Source organism: Oreochromis niloticus, linkage group LG15, assembly GCF_001858045.2.
Source record: "Oreochromis niloticus isolate F11D_XX linkage group LG15, O_niloticus_UMD_NMBU, whole genome shotgun sequence".
NCBI lineage: Eukaryota > Metazoa > Chordata > Actinopteri > Cichliformes > Cichlidae > Oreochromis > Oreochromis niloticus.
Window position 1 is genome coordinate 19,313,073 of NC_031980.2, and position 21,174 is coordinate 19,334,246.

The 21,174-nt window shown below is 38.2% G+C and overlaps 1 protein-coding gene across 3 annotated transcripts in view; it reads left to right on the top strand.

Annotated features, from left to right (window-relative positions):
• The window catches only part of fam184ab (family with sequence similarity 184 member Ab), a 193,518-nt gene that overhangs the window by 53,231 nt on the left and 119,113 nt on the right, over positions 1–21,174 (top strand). For 2 of the 3 annotated variants that reach the window (XM_019346150.2, XM_019346153.2), the window contains exons 2-3: positions 15,470–15,595; positions 19,284–19,442. In XM_019346150.2, coding sequence (XP_019201695.1) covers positions 15,470–15,595; positions 19,284–19,442 — 285 coding nt within the window. The remainder of the gene's footprint in view (positions 1–15,469; positions 15,596–19,283; positions 19,443–21,174) is intronic. The other variant, XM_019346152.2, reaches the window with a different exon arrangement.

Below are 21,174 nucleotides of genomic sequence, written 5' to 3' on the forward strand. Positions count from 1 at the left end.
TAACATATTGGCCAAATATGAAGACATTATAATCTTTAATTCTGTGACCCTATCTATGCAAAGATTATAGAAATCACATCAATTCATACATCCAGCCAGCAGAGAAAGAAAGCCCAGCATCCTCCCTACTCAATGTTTGTGTGCCTGAGTATTCACAGGTTAAAGGACAAAAGAAATGAGCTACAATCTGACTTTTTGTTGAATTCATTTTGCCTGCATTTCCATAAAAAGGTTAAGATGAATGAAAGTATTATGCACCAGAAACAGATTGCATTACTCCTTCTTTGTGTTGTGTTAAAGAGGCAGAAGAACAATGCACTCAGAGCTTACAGTAAACTAATTGCATCCAGATGGTGCTCATTGTTCAATTAGACGAGTCTGTACTGTTTAGTTCTTGTAATACAGTAACCACGCATATAAACAAACTCTCACTAGTTGTCACGCGCTTTTATGTCGCATCTGTATTTGCAGTAGTTGCCACAGTAACTGGTTAATTATCAAGTCAGAGTGTAGAAAGTTAGCTTTCATGCCAGCTAAAAATACTCGGCTTCCAACAAAATTTTACTTTGGATTTAGATCTATGATAAATATATGTCATCCCTCCAGTGTTTAGCGCTATTTTAGGCATGCATTTGCATATTGCTGAGCAACAGTGACTCTGTTTTAGGAGTAGGATTTATTAAGTGTGTATTCCAAAAGAAGTGATGCGCAAACTATTCCTCCATGGAGAGTCTTCAAATGATTGTAAAGCTGATTTTTCTGTTCGCTGAGCCTGTTTGGTGAATTACACAGTGCTCTAAAAACCAAATGCAGCTAATGATTCCCAGTAAATCAGATTCTCTGTTAAATTAAAATGTGTGCGTTAAGTCATGCATCACTGCAAATTAAGCTAATACAAGCCGGTTTTGAGAATTGATGGCATCTATTCAGTCCTTTAATGGTAACATTTAATGTCTGTTGAATAGATCACTGGCTACTCTGGTCCTGCAGAACAGAGAGAGAGGGAGATGTCAAGGGGAATAAATAAGTATGTATAAAACAATGAGAACAAATGCATTATTTAAGAGTAGAAGTTTTTGAAATAAAGGTACTTTACAATGAAACTGAATATTATGCTAATTTGGATCATTTTCAAACCAACGAGTTATTAATTAAAACCAGAAATGACTAAAGTACACCCCTTCTTTTAGAAGCAAGAGGCACTTTCACATGTTCTTTTAGACGTATTTGATGTTGACTTTTAGGCCATGCATCTGTTCCTTTATATTTTTGAAGAATTGTCCCTGAGCATGAAGTCTTTTCTTCTTCTGGTGTTATTCATATGATAGAAATATGGAGCGATTCAAATGTTAAAATCTGAAAAACTGCACTGAGTGGCCTCTTCTTTTATTTAACAGTGTTGACAAGCTGCGAAAAGCATGTGCATTAAAAGCTTACCCAAAAAAGGAGCAGAAAATATGTACAGTCTGCAGTGAGGCCGCTTCAGACGTTTATTATTTTCTCCCCCTTATCCATCGCCAGACAGACAAGTCACGACACGATCCTTCAATTAAAATCCGCTGGTGTTTATTTGGTGAAATGCTAACAGAGTTGATCCACAGATCACAGATTCTGCATTAAATTAAAGACCAAATTTTGCATTTTACTCACCGGCTCAAACCTATTTTAACAGCACCGCTGCTTATGCTGCCACAGAGCATCCCGTAATTAGCTGGCGGATTAAGGTGCACCTTACAGTTTAGCAGATCACAGGCGCACATTATAATTAAAGTAATTAGGCCTCCTATCGCTCTCTCTGTGCTTCGGTAAATTCTCTCCCAGAAAATGAATAATATTGAGGCAGCTGAAATGAGATGGCACACTGCCTTTTTTCCCCCCATTTGCAAATATGAAACTTTCAGATGATGTTGTGGGGAAAAGCTGTGATGTAGGGCACAGTAGAAGTGTGAGGTGGCACTTGAAAGGACGCTGATACTAATGTTGGATTCAGTCTGAAAATAGATGGTCTTTATGAGAAGTAACCCCAGCACTAGCATACTGATTATTTTTGTTTGCAAGTAATTTCCTGTTTTATTTTGTATTTCCTCGTGCTAGTGTCACTACCTGTTGGTGTCAGTATTAGCTCCATTTTAATTGATTGGAAAATTAAACACATAAAGTTGCGACACACGTAAATAAAAGCTGACGAAACAAACGAACAAAACAACAATAGCTCAATATAGCAAAATGATTAAAAAGAAACATGTAAAGTTAAATGGAATATAATTAAAAACAATGTAAGACAAAAGGAAGCTTAATTACTGAAAAAAAACATACAAAAGTACAATAAAATTCAAAGACTGTGATAACAGTCAATTCAGCAAAATAGTTCAATAACATACAATAAACCAGACTAAAAATAGTTCAGTAAATGCAGAAAATGTCAGATGCCTGACGGCTGCATTGTGGTCTCCTGACATCCACGAGCAATACTCGACAACCGCCCCAAAATTCAATAAAACCTATGGCTTGGGCAGTATGCACATTTCCAAATATATACACTTTAATACAATAAATATCAGCTCTGAACTATTAAAATAACAGCTAGCAAGAGTGTGCCGGTAAATTGATGACTGTTTTTCCTAGACAGGTCAAAAAATACAAATTAATTTTGAAATACACCTGCACGACTCACGAACTGAAGTCTGCGTGGGAGTAAGTAGTCTGATTTCTTCTCGTTCTGCAAATTTTAAGCTGCAAATATTGATTTTTATATCTTGTTAGGTACCGGATCATGTTTTCATTCTGATCAATCGCTGCTTTTATATTCTTCATGTTTTTGTAGTTTTTTCATTTTTCTTTAGGTGTTTTTCCCAGTTCATTTTCTCACACTGTTTCTGGACTTTGCCTCTTGCCTGCTCCTCACCTGCTTAGTTTACCTGATTGACTGCTTCCCCTGTGCATGATCTCAAGCTTGCTTAAAGAGATTTGGATTGGGTTGTATGCTGGTCTTCTATCAGCGACATTATTAGGGAATTTTGGAAATTAACGAAGAACTGTTTCCTCCAGAAAAAAATGATCAACTTCCCCCTTTAACACTCTCCTTCACAAACTCTAAATCAAATGGAATAATTCGTTCACTGGAAAAAAAAAGTGGTTGTAGGCACCATGTTAACTGTGACATGGCATGGATGACATAAAATTCTACAAGATACGTAAAAAAATAGGAGTAATGTCACCAATGCATGATACGGCCACAGGCTTATATTCCAAATTAGAAATTAAATTTCCATTTTGACTATGATTAAATTATAATGAGTGCAGGAAGATAATGATAATTATCTAGGAATGTTCCTCACTGCAGCTTGAGAGGATTTGGCACTCATGTCTCATCACATATTGCTTAGCCAAGTAGTATTTAAAGCCGTTATAGCGGATATCACATTGGAACGCCACGAGATTGTACATTATACTCTACTCAGACCTTTGTTAAGTGCCTTTCACAACTCACTGACCACAAGCAAGACGGTGCCGGGTCAGTGATTAGAAGAGCTGCCTTACATCATCATTTCCTGTTTTATTTTCTAACTCTGTCTTTTTACACTGTCACTTTAACCTCGTGTCTTTCCTTCCTTTGTGATTGTTTGCTTTGTATCACCTGTTTTTTAGTCAGTCACTCTATAAATATACAGTCTGTCTTTCACCTCCCACAGATTGTTTTCAAGTTCGCAGTCATGGCCTCATATTTTTTGCTTACGCTTTCTTGTATTTTTTTTTTAGCTTTATGTTCTTGCTTCATTTGCATCTGGGATTCCTTGTGTTTCTTCCTCATGTTCATGTTGCCCTTTTTGTTTTTACATCTTGTGATCCTCCTGTTCCCCTAGTTTTGCTTCATTTAGCCCATCTTGTCTTTTACCTTGTGCTCTTTCTCATATTCTTCCTTGTGTTCTGCCTCATGTTTCGCCTCATTATCTAACTGAACTCTTTTGTGCATGACTTTTTGGCTTGGTTGTAGAAATGTATAATCTCCTGTGTATAACCATGTGTCACATGCATGGCATCACTTTTTTTATACTCGTGTTTTTGTGTTTAACTTTTGATTTTTGACATCTTTCTTATTATACAGCAAATTATGGACTCCAGTTAAAGTTTTCAGTTGCATATGATGGTCCTCATCAGCTAATGTAAGTGAGTCAGGTGTCATAAGATGATCTACAAGTGGAACATTATAACTTAATAATTCAGACAGTTCAGTCAGTTATTCAGGGAATGTCCATTTGCCTTTGAGGACCAGGGGCATCTGAAAGCCTAGAAAAAAAACATAACTTGTGATCCTGACTTGAAGAATAAATTTATTTTCTAATGAAACAATAAATAAGCAGGCAGAAAAAAATATGATTAAATAGTAATAAAAATGTCTTCAGTTAAGCGCATATCTCTCCATTCCTGTAGCTTCCCCCCAAAAAGATGACATAAGAATTAAGACTCAGGCAGAGGGAGATTGGACAGGGGACAAAGGGAGAAAATAAAGCAGGGTTCCCATCAACATCATAATTATAGTTTGTTATGCAGCAGTAATAATGAAGTTAATTGCTTGCAAAACCCATTTTTCCACTAAACTGACTACCTTCTGCAGCAGCCCACTGACTAAAAGGCTTCTGCCAGTGAAATGACACATCAATAGTTGTTGGAGCCGGATCCCACCCACTGACCTTTTTCCAAACCATTAACGATCTTATTCCCAAGTGTGCAGAAATCAATACATGGGTACCGACATGCAGTCGCTCATATCTGCACGGTGTTATTTCTGAATTTTAATTCAAAATCAGAAATTAAAGCATGAAGCAGTTAGCATTACTAATTAAAATGTGCATTCATATTTTTACACTTTGAGGTTGATCGTTAGCTTCACTTGGCACAAAGGCTTGAAAGTTGAATTAAGTGGTAGCCATGTTAATACAGTTTACTTGGTTTCACCTCTAAATCTCCTTGATGTTTTTATATTTACACTATTGTTCTGTTTTTAAATTTTAACACATATTGCATGACCATATTTCTATTTTATGTATCATATAATATAAACAGTCAACAGTGATATATACCTATAAGCTGTTGATTGTCTTAATCAGTATTACCAGAATAAAAATAAAAATGATTAAAAGTTTCTTAAATGAGAAATAAAACATATAAAATATATTATTAAACATTAGGAAGAGAAATTTTGCTTCTATATAGAAAATTGGCATTTAATGAAAAGGAATATATACTGTATTTCTTTCTGTTTTTGTACATTTCCAAGCACATTTCAAGCTTTCCTTCATGTGCTTACACACCCACTGAACTCCTAAGACAAAGCTCTGACGCTACAAGGTGGGAAATGACTACCGGCTTGCATTAAGGTAGTGTAATGGTGGTCATTAGACATCATCATTATCATCAAAGTCTCGTCAGCTGATGGAAAGACCCGATAAGAGAGATTAGGTGTGTGTGTGTGTGTGTGTGTGTGTGTGGATAGCTGGCAGTTTTTGTTAGTGGCCATTAGATCCTTTGAAGTTGCTCAAACTCCAAGAAGAAGCAGCATCTTTTTACCCTTTTATGTTCTTTTCCCTCACTGAGTTGTTGGGAATCCAATGACAACGGTACAAAATTTTAGAAGCTGTCATTTTCACTTCCCGCTTTGGGCACAAACAGTCCCAAGTCTTGTTTGTTTGGTCTGTAGGTGATATTTAATACTTTTGTTGCAAATACTAACAATCCGCTTTATTATGGGAGTTTATTTTGGCAGCTTTCATCCTGCCAGTTCAAAGACTTCAGCTGAATCTTGGCCTTAACAATCCCTGTTTCATTTGGCAAAGCCTGATGGACTTTTCACTTTTTATTTTCTGTGGAAGTTTCACTCAAAGTCATTTAAACTTGCTGCAGTGCTATTACCTTTTAAATAGACACGAACCCCCCAGAAGTATTTTGTTGTCATTCTAAGCTTCTCCATCATGTGTAGCATGTCTTTAGGCTTAGTCTTGTGTCCAGGACTCCAAATATTGCAAAGCTTCAGGAGGTTAAAGCCATACATTAAACACTTGTTCGCCACACTTTGGACTTCCTCAGTGTTTGTTTGCTTCTGAGAGCTCTAGTAGCATTTGGACCCAGAGGTAACTAATGAAGTCAGGCTTAACAAGTGGATTACCTCAATGAAGACAATGCATATTTAACTTTGTAGTTTCAGGTGCATCCAGTTTCTGTAAAAGTGTATGAGACAAAAGCAGAACAGTTAAATATCATCTCTTTATACCCGTAAAAATTTACATCTTTTGATGTTATGTCATTAAGTAGCTTTGCATTGCAGTCTTACTACTTAGAAGCTGCATTACAGAAGTATTCAGCACAGGTGCAGTTGTTCTGAACTCCAGGATCAAACTATGTGAAGCGCTACTCTACATGCATACGCTACAGAACCCTTTCTTCCTACTGGCACTGGGAACCAAGCAACAAAAGCCAGTGCCCAGGATCTTGCAAACATATTTTTTGCATCTCTGCAAGTTGTACACAATCCAATCTTGGCAGCAGAGCCAATAAATAAATAAATAATGTCTAAAAATAGCACTCACAAGCAATTTAGAGTGACAAAATTTGAGGTTTGAGTGTGGTGGGGAAGTGAAGATGAAACAGCATAGTTTGCTTTGATCACCCCAGAATCTTGTCCTTTACGAGCTAATTAAAAAGTAATGACTCACCTCCCCTGTCATATCCCCTCCAGCTGCTGTTGGTCCAATGAAATTTTGATTTTTTTTTTCAGAGTTCTTATTGTCTGAGTTTTAATTGTGGGGACACTTTTAAACTTTGCACTCACCGAATCTCAGTCTCACTTTGGAAAATCTAAACTCTTTAAAAAATGGCGTTGCAGTCATTAAATTGGTGTGTGTATGTACATATACGTGTGTGTGTGTCATGGCAATATGTGCATCCTGGACACACCCACTGTAGCTACTATGACTTCCCCAAAGACAATATCAGGTGCAAGGGGTTTACTGGTTTGTGGGCAGATTTTTTTCAACATGACATTCATGCATGCATCTCTGCAAGGTGCAGTCACGAGTTTTTATAGGTGTGCATTTGAAATAAAAAAGTGTAATGAGTGTTGTCCAGCCCAAGAATCTTGAGGTCAGATGATAGATCTGAGAAAAAAAAGATGATAGATATTACATCAGATGTAGCTATAGTGATGCCAGTGTTGCCCACTGTGGTGAGAGCAGGGCCGTTCTGACTGTGAAACCACACGCTCATTTCCTGATGACTTGTCAATCACAATTCACTGGTGAGCGTAGTGAGCATACCCCAGATACACAGCACGACCAAGATTTAATGTTTTTGTTTTTTTTGTTCAGTATGACTAAAAATGAGTCTTGAGCACTCGACCCTCAACAGGAAAGTGTCAGACGGCTTATTTTCTATAGACTTCTACAGCACCCAAAGCACCCCTCGATGGCCATTAAAGACAATGCTGGTTCTAGGCACTCACAAGTTGGTTCAATTTTTCAGACCCAAAAGCTGTGTGCATCCTTTTTACCCCTCAGCCGTGAAAGGCTAATGGAGTATTGTTAGCAGCGTGGACACCCAACTTTATAAATACGATAATTCGAGAACGAGGTGACGAGGCTTTTGTAAATTATGCAATAGGTACATCTACGAAAAATATCTGGTGAGTTAGAATCTCAGTGATCTCGGCTGAGATCAGAAAATTTTGTGAACGCATCAACTCAAGATGTCACCTAGGATTTTCAAATTGATATCATATATGCGTCTACTAAAAATCTCAGACGAGTATTTGAAGATCTGCCTACGCTACATGCAGTGTATTACAATACAAGTCTGTAAAAAGCTGTACAAAGCTTGAGTATCAGTGAATTATTATCATAATTTCTGCTATTTTAGTTCAAAATGTAGAATGATACGTTGCCCGTGTACTTTTTAATCTACTGTTGTTTTCTGCCATTTTAAATACATGAAGAAATATCTTGAAAAAATGGTGCCTGTCCCCTAATCATGTACTGCAGTTGGCTAGATTGTTCTATGTCATATGTGAATGATGTTATCATCCACTGTGTGTGTATGCGTGTGCCTCACAATCAGCACTACAGAGATTGATATCATTTCATTAAATGAGTGGAATATTAAATTCCACCTGTGACCCAGTCATCACCACCGGGGTTAACAACTGTTCTGCACAAAGGTGGGTTAGAGTACTTGAACAGGTGCTTAGTCATTTGTCTGTCTGCATACTTCAATGTTCATAAAAATACCAAACAACATATCACATGTAATCATTTCTACTGAAAGCAGCTTAAGCTGTCCTTATGGTATTGACAGAAACATTTACTGTACTATGTGTAGCTAAAATAACTTTCTGTGTTTGTTGTTGTGTTTGTATATTTTAACATTAATTTAATATACTTTGACATGATTTAGTTTGTTTATCCACGCTATTTTCCGAAGCTTACGTTGATGATAAAATGTCTGGAGCACCACGCAAAGTAAATCTGACATTATTCCTGCAGACAAGTAAACACTTCAAGTAGAAAAAATGAAACGGAGACAGGAAAAAACAAGTTTACATATCTTCAGTATTGCTATGAAGCCTATACACTGCAGCTGGTTTGTGTCGAGTGAATAACATAAAAGGAAATAGAAGTAAAGGGGGTTAAAAACTAAGTAAAAGTGAGGAGAGGAAACTTTCGTTTTAGAAAGTCATATTTTCCCAGCTTTTCCCAGCTTTTGGCAGCTGAGTCATATTTCACCGAGCAGCAGGCAGAGACTCAGCCGTAGCGCGTCTGGTCGAAGACTTAGCGAGTTTCTCAGCTGTGACTTTCTCCCAGCTGACAGACAAAATTTGCAGCATTTTGCTGTCGCCTTATCGATTGGCCTGGTATCACTGTCATTTAAGCAAACTCCTCCAAGGACATGAACTGATCGACCGGCGGAGATGAGAAAAGATCTCTGCTACCGTGCTCACACGTTCACTCCCTCTTTCTCTCACGCTCACACCTTAGATGGATGAATTCATCTCACAGCAAGAAGGTCCTGGGTTTAAATCCACCATCTGGCTGGGGTCTTTCTGTGTGGAGATTGCATGTTCTCCCTGTGTGTTTTGCGTGGGTTCTCTCTGGGCCCAAAGACATGCAGCTAATGGGGTTAGCTTAATTAGTGATTCTAAATTGCCCATAACTGTGAATGAGAGTGCCTCTCACCCTATGGCAACTGGGATAGGCTCCAGCTATCCCGCGACCCTGAATTGGTTAAATGGAGGAGAATGGATGGACCAAACATTATTAGTTGTTTAAGATGCCAAATTACAGGTATTTACTAGCATTCCTGAACAGAAGAAGTCCAGTGTCTCGGCTCAATAACAATAAATACGTTTTAGCTTTACAAGTTTTTTGACAAATTTCTAAAATGTTTGTGTTTCTATAGCACTAAAAAGATCATTTGGTAGTATGCCGGTCTGAAGCATTCATGAGTGTGTTAACATACAGGACTGGACATTTTAAATAATTTAAGAGCTGTATCTTTGAGTCTAACACCCTCAGTTAGCATGTTAAATGTTGAAGTTTGTCAGAGTACAATTAGACCAAGTTTGAACTAGTACAGTTTGTTTGCGGGTGTTGCCAGGAGAAAGCTTCTTTTCTTCTTTCTTCTAAAAGGACCATGGATGGTCTGCAAAGTTACATCTGAGCAAACCATAAGACTTCTGGAACAATGTCCTTTAGACAGATGAAACCCAAGTAGAGCTGTTTAGATTTTGCCAAACATAACACTCATTATGGCCCAACACGAACTATCAGCATGATGGTGGAGGGGCAATGATTTAGGCGTGTTTGGCAGCTACAGAACCATGGTACCTTGCAGACATTGAGCCGACTGTTAACTCCTCTCTATGCCGAAGTCTTCTAGAGTCAAATGTGAGGACCGATCTCTCTGACAGCTAAAGCTCGGCCAAAACTGAGTCACTCAACAGAATAATGATCCCAAGTCCAGACCTCAACCTAAGAGAAATGCTGTTTTAAGACCTTAAGAGAGCTGTGTATAAGTGAATGCCTGGAAATCTCAATGAACTGAAGTACCAATTGTACCCCCAGAATAATATGAGAGACTGATAAAGTCATACAGAAAACTACTAAGTTATTGCTGCTGAAGGTGCTTCTATAAGCTATTCAAACACGAGGTGTACTTAGTTTTCACAGCACTCTATGAAAACTTGTGATCAATGTGATTACAAAAATTGGAACTTAAAATTATCACTAAATATGCACAAATGTGTTTTACTATCTAGAATCTAGACAAGCTGTTACCAAAGTGTCCTTGGTGTGATTCTCCATCACATGAATACCAAAATATATTTCATGCCTACAATACATAAAATAAATGAATGATATTGCATTTCACAGACAGTGCTCTGGCAGTTCATTGGGTTAAATCTTAAGCTGATCTCTGTCTATACCTGAAGGGTAACCACATAACGCCTTGACAGAGAATTGTAATTCCGCCTTAAGGCAGGACTTTAGTTAAAGCTATGTACTGCCTTAGCAAGAGCACATTCTGGGGGAAAACACTGTCTGAGAGGATCAGTTAGGGCTGAGAAAGTCCCCTAAATTGTGTATACCGATGCTCTCACAGAGCCCCAACAGGCAGGATGGGTCTTCATCTAATGCTGAATATATGCTGTGTAATACTTAAATTAACCCAAATTTTCTCAGAAGGTGCTGATCTACAGAAACTCTTTACATAGATCAGCACTGGCAGAAGATATTGGCTCATATCTGCAATAACCTTTAGAAGAATGTCTCTTATTGGCACATTACTGGCACACACTGTTCAGTGTCCGTGGGTGACAATGATGGCAATATTTGCAGGCTTTATCTCCCAGGCTGCACTTGTCATTGTTGTGGGTGCTAATGCATACAAACACGCACACAATAGTCTCTGCCTCCACATCTCTGTCTCTGACCATTTGTCAGGCAAATTATCATGATGAGTTTGGACATGGGCTCATTGGCTCATCAGGAACTTGACAGTTTATGCTGGTGTGTGTGTGTGTGCAGACCCCACAGCATCATGATTAGTGCATTTCATCTGCAGAAGTGTGCTGATGACTCTGATGGAGATTTTAGCTCGTCTAACCGTTACGTTGGCTTCGTTCGCTTCCTAAGCTGATGAGAGGCTGAGCCGAGCTGAATAATTTAGGCGTGTTGATGAGGAAAAGATGTTTTATTTTGGAGCAAACCAAATTTTTCTTGGCCTTATTTTCCTCTCTGCAGTTTGTCTCTGATCTTTGGTGCTTCGTTGCTCATTTGTGAACACAGTGAAGGAGACTTACAGTGAGAGGTCCAAAGGAAAACACAGGCTGTAATTCTTCTTGGATAAAACTACCCTGTATACATAAACTAGGCTGTGTGTGTGTGTGTGTGTGTGTGTGTGTGTGTGTGAATGGATTGCATGGGTGTACTGATGTCAGTCAGTCTTTTGACCACAGAAGGAGAAGGTCCAGTCACAAACAAAAGATATTAATGGGTAAATTGAAATAAAACAGCACAGGAGACAAAAATGAACAAAAAAGTTAGAAATCCTAACTGTAAACAGATCAAACAGTCTCCAGACTCAGATAAGTGTCTCAGGCTACAGAGTTAAAGCACTATAAAGCAAGCACATAGATTTGAAGCAGAACACAAATCCCTCTAAGGTACATTCAGTGTTAACCAGATTACCAAACAACAACGCTACAAACAAGGAGACATGGGGCAGACTCCTCACTTTAAATCACTGCTATCTCAAATGACAAACTGGCAGCTCTTTTGAGCCAGCCGCTGTAATTAGAGTTAGAGCCTCGGACTGGGACACCTGCCCACGAAGCAGAGGAAGGTGAGATGAAGAACAAGTACACTGTAGGCACTAATTGGCCTACAAGAAAGACAGGGTTAAGTGGACAACAAGGGGGAGGAACATGGTCATATGGATGAAACAGCTTGAAATACTTAAATATGTCAACAGCTATAAATTTTGGACAAACATTCATGAGCATCAGGGGACCAGTTCTGCTGACTTTGGTGATCCCCTGGCCTGTTCTCTGACACCACTATGAATTATCTATACTGGCATTTTCTTTTAAAGTCTAAGTCTAGCTGTAGCTGGATTCCCATTAAATGTAAATCCTATTAAAAACTAAGGACAGACCAAAACCTCACACACATCACTTCCTTTAAGTCAGCTACTAAACACACGTGGGCTGTTAGATCATGGCAATCATGGTGGGTTTTTAAAAAAAAAACCTTTAGCAAAGATAGTACTTATTTGTCACCTTCTTAAACTACTTCTTAAAATTAGTTTTTCCACAGACCTGGGTCAGTTTTATTAAAGTTACCTCTTTTTGGTTTGAGATGAGCTAAAGCTGCTACAACCTGTAGGGGAGAGAGATGTTAAAGAGGAGGGAAAGCTCTTCTTCTTCTTCTTGAAATTGAACCTAAAACCAGTCTGTGGCGTCTTGATTATGGTCAAAATCATAATTACTTTTTCAGTACTGCGGATGATTTAATGCACTTTTCTTTTCCATTTTTATTTAAGTGGATTTCTATGAACTTTAACTATAATTAAAGTGAATAAATGTGTCAGATCAAAAGTACAGAAGAGTGATGTACTGAAAGCAAAACAAGAAGATTATTTTAAAACAGAATCTGACACAGTAACTATATGATTTTGATAATCTCATTTTAATAATTAGTTGAAACCAAAATAGAAATTGAAACAAAATTTTAGTTAATTGCACAGCCAAAGAGCAGTCTCACAGGATCATTAGCATAATGTCTTATTAGCATCTTAATATTGCCAGGACAGTAAATGGTAATGCATGATGTCAAAATTCATGTAATAAATATTAGTTAACATCTATTGCATGTATTAAGATATACTATGTGCTAATAAGGCTGTATAAACAGTAATAATAGTATTATAAACATTAGATTAAGCATTTACCAACACAACTGTTTAAGAAGCTTATTTAGAAGCTTATTAGAGTTTCTTATAATGCAAATAAAACTCACACACTAATGTAACTTCACATTAATGGCTCTTATGCAACGTTAAACTTTTATTATTATTATTCGTTGCTTTATAGATTTAATACACTCTTTTTTTCTTGTTTTTATTAGACATGAACTAGGCTTATTTGCAGCTAAAGGATCTAAAATACAATGTTCCTAAATTAATACCTTTACACTGAAAATCACAAGAGAACAACACAAAGTAGAATCTTGTACAACAATAATTTGAGTCAAAACGAGGTGATAAAGTTGGATTTTTGGCCAAATGAAAGCTGGACGGTCCTGTTCAACTTCAGTGGTTTACAAAACCAAATGAGAGGCTTCATCCCACGCCTGAGTATGTCTTTGATTATAAAGTGACTTATTTCTCTCATTGCACAGCTCTGCAGCTGTCAGCAAAAACAGGGTGAGTGTGTGGGGAATAAACAATGAAAATCTCAAAGACATCAGCACTTGTCAAGCTACATGCACTACATTTCTTCTCCCAGTAAGGCATGGCAAAGAATAAAAAGTGGATGTCTAGTTTCGGTGAAAGCTTTTGCCCCCTTTTCTTTCTCTAATGTTTTCCTCTGCACTCTTTTCTAATTCTATTGATGGACTTTGGCCCAAGTAAACAAAGGCTCTTTAGCACCCAAACACAGTTCAATGTGCTGAATTATTGACTTGGTTTTTCAAAGAGGCAACGCAGAGCTTTGTTTCTCACAGCAGGGAGAGAAGCAGAGGACGGGTGTCTCACGGTTTTTCATGTGGAAATGTAAAACCCATTTCTGTCCTCTCCCTCTCATTCTGCCTTGAGCAGAGGATCACTGCACTGTCAAATTATTGGATGGCCGCATGTATTTTTGGACAGATTTAAAGGTCAATCTCATGCACAACAGTTTGCTTGTGTTATTTTTATCCCCAGCAATACACAGCGTCAACCAATTTCTAATTCATAACTGCAAGGCATCAGATATGGAGGAGATATAAGTAATGTGAAATCCATAGCTTATCCTTAAGAGATCACTGATACTCCTGAGTTATTAGAAACATTAAGCAATGGACTACGAGGTTTTAGCAGCTGTATACCAGCTATATACAGTACCACAGTTCATCTCTACTAATTGTATGTCAGTAGCATTAGAAATATTTATGCTACAGCAGGACTGTCGAACTGAGGCCAAAATATGAAGTTAGAATTGCATTAAGTTCTTATTAAGTTCTTCAGCATGTCTGGTCAGTCTGGTCTGCGTTCCCCCAAAAAACTCCAGCAAACCAGCAAAAATTCAGCAAATTGTCTCAACATTAATCGTTTCAGTAAACCACAACAAATATTGGTAGTATGGCAGATAATCTTGAATTTGCTTTTTGTTTTGTTTTTTTAAAGTGTATTTTATAATGGCCTGAATATGACACTATAACTGTTGTGGCTCACGTTAGGTCTTTAGGGTTCACAGGTCTGGAGACCAGTCTGCAACCGGTTTCTGGTTTCAACTTGTTGCTGGAGGTTGCAATGAAATATATAGTGCTACACCAAAATCTCCTTGTAAATGCTTTATTTGTTAGCAGATCGTCATGGTTGTAGTTTACAACCATGTTGTAAACGGCATGTCTGCAAACACTTATCAACTACTCATTAAACACCAGTGAAACTATAAAAAGTGCAACGTGTGTGTTTACAGTGCAAACAGGAAGTGGAGAATGCTCGCCTTCAAAGCAAAAGTTTTGCCCTTTCAAATGTGTTGATTGCAGCAGCAAGGTGAATCTTTTATTTTGCAGCTGAATGGTAGAGTTCGGTTTGCGTCACTCAACTCGGAGAGTAACTGAAGTGTTTGCCAGCTTTGGAAATTTTTTTATCACAGTCCTGGTGATTTTTTTTTCTTTGGTTAAAAGGCAAAAAGGCACTTAAGGACAAACCCTGTAAGGACTCCTCATCCAACTCGAGTTCTCAAAATTGTGAAAAATTTTCTTTTCATTGATTTAAGGTGATGGTTGAACATTATAGTGGATGCTTCAAACACCTTGTCTATAACACCAAATGTGCACTAAGTACCAGCTGTCCTTCATAAAGACTTCATTGGACTTGATTGTAAAAATATTGTATGAGAAGGTTTTTTCTCTCCTTGAACCGTGTTGGGAGCTTCATCCTCAAAACATCAATATCACCTTTCCTTTTCATCTTACAGATATATTATTCCGCTCTCATGTTTCTTTACTTTATCCTCATGCTTTGATGTTCTGCTGCTAGCTCCCGTATTAATATTTTAACACAATATGCCCAGCATAGCAGTCCTAGCATGTTAGCTGAATACTGCTGTTAATGGTCTAGTCAGGTGTAAAAAACCAAACAAAAACGTATCAATATTGTATTAAATCTTCATTATGATCCTGTACATAATCTAATGTGCTTCTTCCCTCTGTTGCAGGTTATCTATGCACTGAACACGAAAAATGATGAACACGAGGCAGCCATCGCTACTCTGAAGGAGGCTCATGAAGAGGAGGTGCAGCAGATTCTTTCTGAGACCAGGGAGAAGATACTCCAGGTTTGTGTGTGTATTTGTCTTACTTTATATTTATTAGGTTCTTTACCACAAAAACTCTGTTGCTTGACTCCTGTGTTTCAATTTGATCGACTGAAATCAGTGAAGTTCTCCTTCTGTGTGCACTTTAAAGATAGATAGGAGCAGATGATGATGGTGGAAACACACATCACATAAGAAGACGTTACACACCGTTGTTGGAGTATGGGCACATAACACAATACAATCTATAAGAAACTGACATATTTATTATATATTTAATAAATATAAAACATGTATTAAATTATAGCATTTCAGTCCACGCAACCTTCAGCTGGTACATTGACAGGATGCACTTCAAAACTGCACAAGATCAGTTTGACCAGAGGCATCATACCTTTCTGCAGTCCTGTGAAACTAAGTACACTCCATGATTCACTAGCTTGTAGAACCAGCTTTGGCAGCAATAACTATAATAGCTCAACTTGGAAATCTAGGCTCACTCTTTTTTACTGTTTTTCAGTTCATTGAGGTTCATGGGCCCTCATTTATGGACAGCTCTCTTAAGGTCCTGTTACGGCATTTCAGTCAGCTCTAGACTTCGACTGTGCCATTGTTGCACCTTCATTCGTTTCTGTTTCAGCCACTCTGTCCCAGGTCCTGTTGCTGCAAAACAAGCCCATATCATCAACCCTGCACCACTGTGCTGACAGTGAAGTGTTCATGGTGATAAGCTGTGTTTTGTTCGTGTGGTTTGCTCAGGTACAACTGTGCACACCTAAGTCATGGTGCCACATTCCTTTTATACAGAACAGACTTTCTCCTGGCAGCCCTTCCAAACTAATCATACATATTCATCTTTTTGTAGTGGTTAACACATTGACCTAATGTGCAAGAGATCCCTGGTTTAAGACTTGGAGAAGATGCAAATGATTTAGAGTTGTGTCACAAAGGGCATCAAGCATAAAAATTTGTGCCAAATCAGATATGCGGATCCCTCTTCTGTGGAGATGCGTTGCTAATAAGGGAGCATCTGAAAGAAGCACAGGCCTCAGTCAGCATGATAAATGTTAATTGAGATATAGAGCTACATGTCAGATGTAGAGTCTGAGATGTAGCTCTTGGGTTTTTGGGGGTTTTTTTTGCAATTTCTCTGATTAGTGGTGTTACAGAGGTGCTCACACTTGTTGATGATTAATTAATCAAGTGTGTTTGATTAGCATCTCCTGGCTGCTACTTACCTACTTAATTCCTATGGAAGCAGTAGGGGTGTACTTGGTTTTAGAGAATTATGAAACGCTAAAGATGGCGATCTCATCCCCAAAGAGCCAAACAACATTCGAAACAGGAAATGGTTAAATCAATCATGTCATTGCATGCGCACATTAGAGTTTCACAACCATTTCAGAATTCACGATATGTACGTATGCATAGCAGAAGTACAGCTTTATGGGGGAAAATCTTTTCTTGGAGGTTTTTTTAGCACTTTCCAATGGATTTAAATGATTATTCCGTTCATCCAGTATCTATGTCTCAGTGACCATTATACTAAAATTCAATTATTCAATTCAAAATGACTCCCAAGTTGTGAGATAAGAAATATATAAAGCTGAACAATCCGGTCTATAATTGGACAGTTAGTGAGGATGTAAGTATAGTACATGTAGTAGTAGTAAAGCTGTATACATTTAGTTTTCAGACAGTGGAGATGTTTGAGTTGGGGTTTTTGTAAAAGCTGCAGTTCAATCCGTTTGTGTGTGGATTGTTTGAAAGCATCTGCCTGATGGTGTCCAGGGTCTGCAATGTCTTTGATGATTTGCTTGGTCCTCTTCACACAGCCAGTGATCTAGAGATGTTTTAAAGATGGCAGCTCTGTGCCAACAATGTTTTGTGCTGTTTTCACGACATGTCGGGGAGCTTTTGTTCCTGTCCACAACACAAGGAAGTGGTTTAAGAGCAAAACTGCTGATATATCAAATGTTACAGTGTTGTCAATTCATATTAAGTTTATTCATGAACCAAGAAAGTAACTTTCATGCCTATTTATGTGTATGTACTGAAATATTAATAGCCAGATGCAGAAGTTGGTAAGTAAATCGATGAATAGATTCATTACAGCGGGTAATTAGTGAATTTATACAGGGCCATTCATGTAACTGAATATCTATTTGGAACCAAACATTGTAACAGGGTAAATATTTGAGCATTAAAGGAGACACTGGAGAAAAATACTTTGCGCTGTGTCTTTTAGGAGCACAAAGACTTTACAAATACAGGCGAGAAGCTCACAAGATATCAGGCTATTCGATCTAGGAGTGTCCTTGCCAATGGTTTAAGATAGTGTCTGAATAACCCACTATTGTATACTCATAGGATCAGAAACTCTGAACCTTTAAAAAAAAAAGCCAGTCCAGACCTCCTGTACAGGGGTAACTGGGATCTAACACAGTGTTTGACTTTTTAGTAACATGCAGACTTGAGGAATGCAGATAAAATAAAAGAGAGAAGACGGCGTTGTGGGAATCTCGTTAGACCAGGTTCACCCATGCAGAAAGGAGTTTCAGAAGTCTCAGGACCACTGCTGAGACATGTATTGTAGCAAGCACTCAGTATCCAGGAGAACCAAGATATCTAAATGTGCTGATATAATGTAATGCCACCCAGGTCGAATTCGTACTGAATCTAAATGTCTACATCTGAAACAGTTTCTTTACTGGTAATATAAAAGGAGGAGGATGAATATTATGTAAGCAAAGCCTATTTTCCAAATTTAGATAATAGAGATGCATCACAGGTGTAAAGAGAAGCTGTTCTCAGAGGCCTTGGATCATTTTGACCTAGAAGATAACATTAAGATAAGATCTACTTTATTTATCATAAAAGGTGGGAAATTCCTTTGTTACAGCAATTAAAAATGAAATTTAGTGTAATAAAATTAGACGCAATGATATAATAAATATAATAACAATAATAACAGTAATAATAATAGGTGGACAAAAGGCTGAAGATGTACTGAAATCAACTATATAATAGATTTCAAAATAAAACAGGAAGAGGTTAAGAAGAAAACGGACATCATTATAAAGTCGCATACAGCTGATGATGTCGCTAAAATACATCAGGATCGCTGCACTGCGATCACCGGTGAGCTCAGACCACATTTAAAATGAAGTCATCAATTATGAATCACATGAATATTAATTATTTAGGTCTATATGTCACGTCATTACTCTTGATGACAATGCCTTGCTTCTCTGTGAGTAATGTGACCAACCTCGATCAGCTACACTTGAATACGCAGACATCGCCTCGCTCTGCTCCTCTATTAAGTTTCCCTGGAGGCAGTGTTTACTGGTGTGCTTTGAATGCAAGTTTAATTAATTTAGCTGAATTGGATGTACCTATTTAATCTTTTAATTTTCACTTTCATTTGTTGTCATAATGAGGAAAATCAAAGCCTAATTTAAATTCTGTGCACATCAGCCAATCTTTTAAAGTAATTTTAATTAAAGCTGAAATCCAGGATGTTTATTTACTGGTGTTTGCATGCATTTTATGTCCTATAATATCTCAAAATGATCAAGTTTTGGAGGATATGAAGTGCACGACATATTGTGTCTTGTCAATCACAGAGTAAGCATTTCTGCACATGCTGTCATTAAAATGCTAGATTTGGATGATAGCGAGCTCTTCACTGAACTTTACATGTTTGTCCCAGTACAAGAGCAAGATCAGCGATGAGATGGACCTGAAGAAGCGGATCCAGTCTCTGGAGGAGTCAATGGAACTCCACGAGAGGATGAAGAGGCAGGCACTGGCCGAGTTCGAGAGCTACCGTCAGAGGGTGGAAGACATGCAGCTCTGCACTGAAGCTCAGGTAAATGGAGGAGTGATGTGATGTCTGTGTGTGCCGGAGGCAAGAGGCACCTGTGTCTGCACTCACAGCTGCAGGTAATCGCTATTAAGTCTGTTTCTCTGTCCTGCTGTGAAGTGAAGAGTCTCTCTTTGTCTGCATCAACTGCCTCAGATTGCTGTGAGCGGTCAGGGTTCCTTCAGGGCTCATTTTCACCTCTTTTTTCAAGGATTTTGTAAATAGAGTCCAGATATTATTTAATACATTTTTAACTTTAGTCACATCCACGAGTTAATCCAGCTACATGATGACTAGAATGAGCTCTGTTTACCTGGAAACACCAGTGTAATGCCATCACTTAACAAATTTTCAGATTTAGTAGGTTTCTTTAAAACAAGTCAACCAGAAGAAACTCTCCCACAAGAAAGTGAGATGATGATTTATTAAGAATGATTTGGCCCACTATAACTCCATTTTTGATTTTACTAAGATGTGAGCAGGGCCTTGCAGAGAAACAGGAAGCGAGGAGGCCTGGGTCATCTGGTTAAAAGAGGAGTTGTGCTCATGGTGGGACAAAGGAAAAGTTGGATCAGAGAGAGGGAGAGACATAAAAGAGAGAACTTGGCTTGGTCTAACCTTTGAATGTGTTGCCACAGGAAAGGCCAAGAACCCATCAGAGCGAAGCGCATGGGGGAAATCAGAAAATGCAGCTTTGAATATTAGCCTAGGAAATAGGAGGCACAATTTTCAGGCTCTTGTCGATGCCTTAAGCCTTAATATACGAAAATACATGGAAAGCAGCAGAGGAAGGATTTAGATTCTTTACTTTAGTGAAGGCAGCAATACTACAAAATAAAAATACTCTTAGATGTAGCTTAGTGTCCAGAACCAGCTTTCTTTGTAATGTCGTGCAATGGGCAGAAGTTGAGTTGATGGAAAAACAGCCCTCAGCTTACTCAATCTATGACCTGAGTTTATGGTCTCACTAGATGAATGAAACATGAAATTCATTTTCTAAATTAGGATCCTCATCACAGTCAAAAAAGGAAGGTAGGGTTTGCTGCAGCTCAGGTATATACAATGTTTCTCAGTTCTCAAAGCCCTGCCTAATATCTCCCATTTTAAAACACCAAGATGGTGAGGGCAAAAAGATTCATCTCAAGGGATCACAGCAGGACCTCAATAACCAGTGGGTGATGCCACAGTGGGTGCACGGTGCATCCATCTTTTATATACAGTTATTTGAGTAAAAATACAGACGTATTAGTGCCAACTTTTTTGGACGAAGCCTTAAATAGAGGCTTGCAACTAAAATATAAAAACAGATGATTACAATGACCAGAGATCACCGACATGCTGTAAGCACTCAGTGTGCCTTTTCTACAGTCCTTCATGTTCAGATTCAGAAGCTGGCAATGTCTGTTCTGTTAATTAAACTCAAGGAACAACTGGTGTTATTCTGGTAGTATTCCAAAGTAGATCTGCCTGTTAGAATTACAGTAACAATAGACAGACCAGACACAATAACAGCTGGGAGAGGTAAACATTGCATTGAAGTCTTAGAGAGACACATGCATTCACCTTCTTCACATCTGCCTGGATTGCAAGTCAAATGCAGGATGTATTGAACAGCTGGATCTCGCAGCCTCTCGGATGCAATCACATCTAGTTTCTTCGATATCCAATAACAATCCAGTCCTGCTAAGACACATAAAGAGACTAAATTTAAATTAGTTTTTTTTCCCCACCTCTTGTA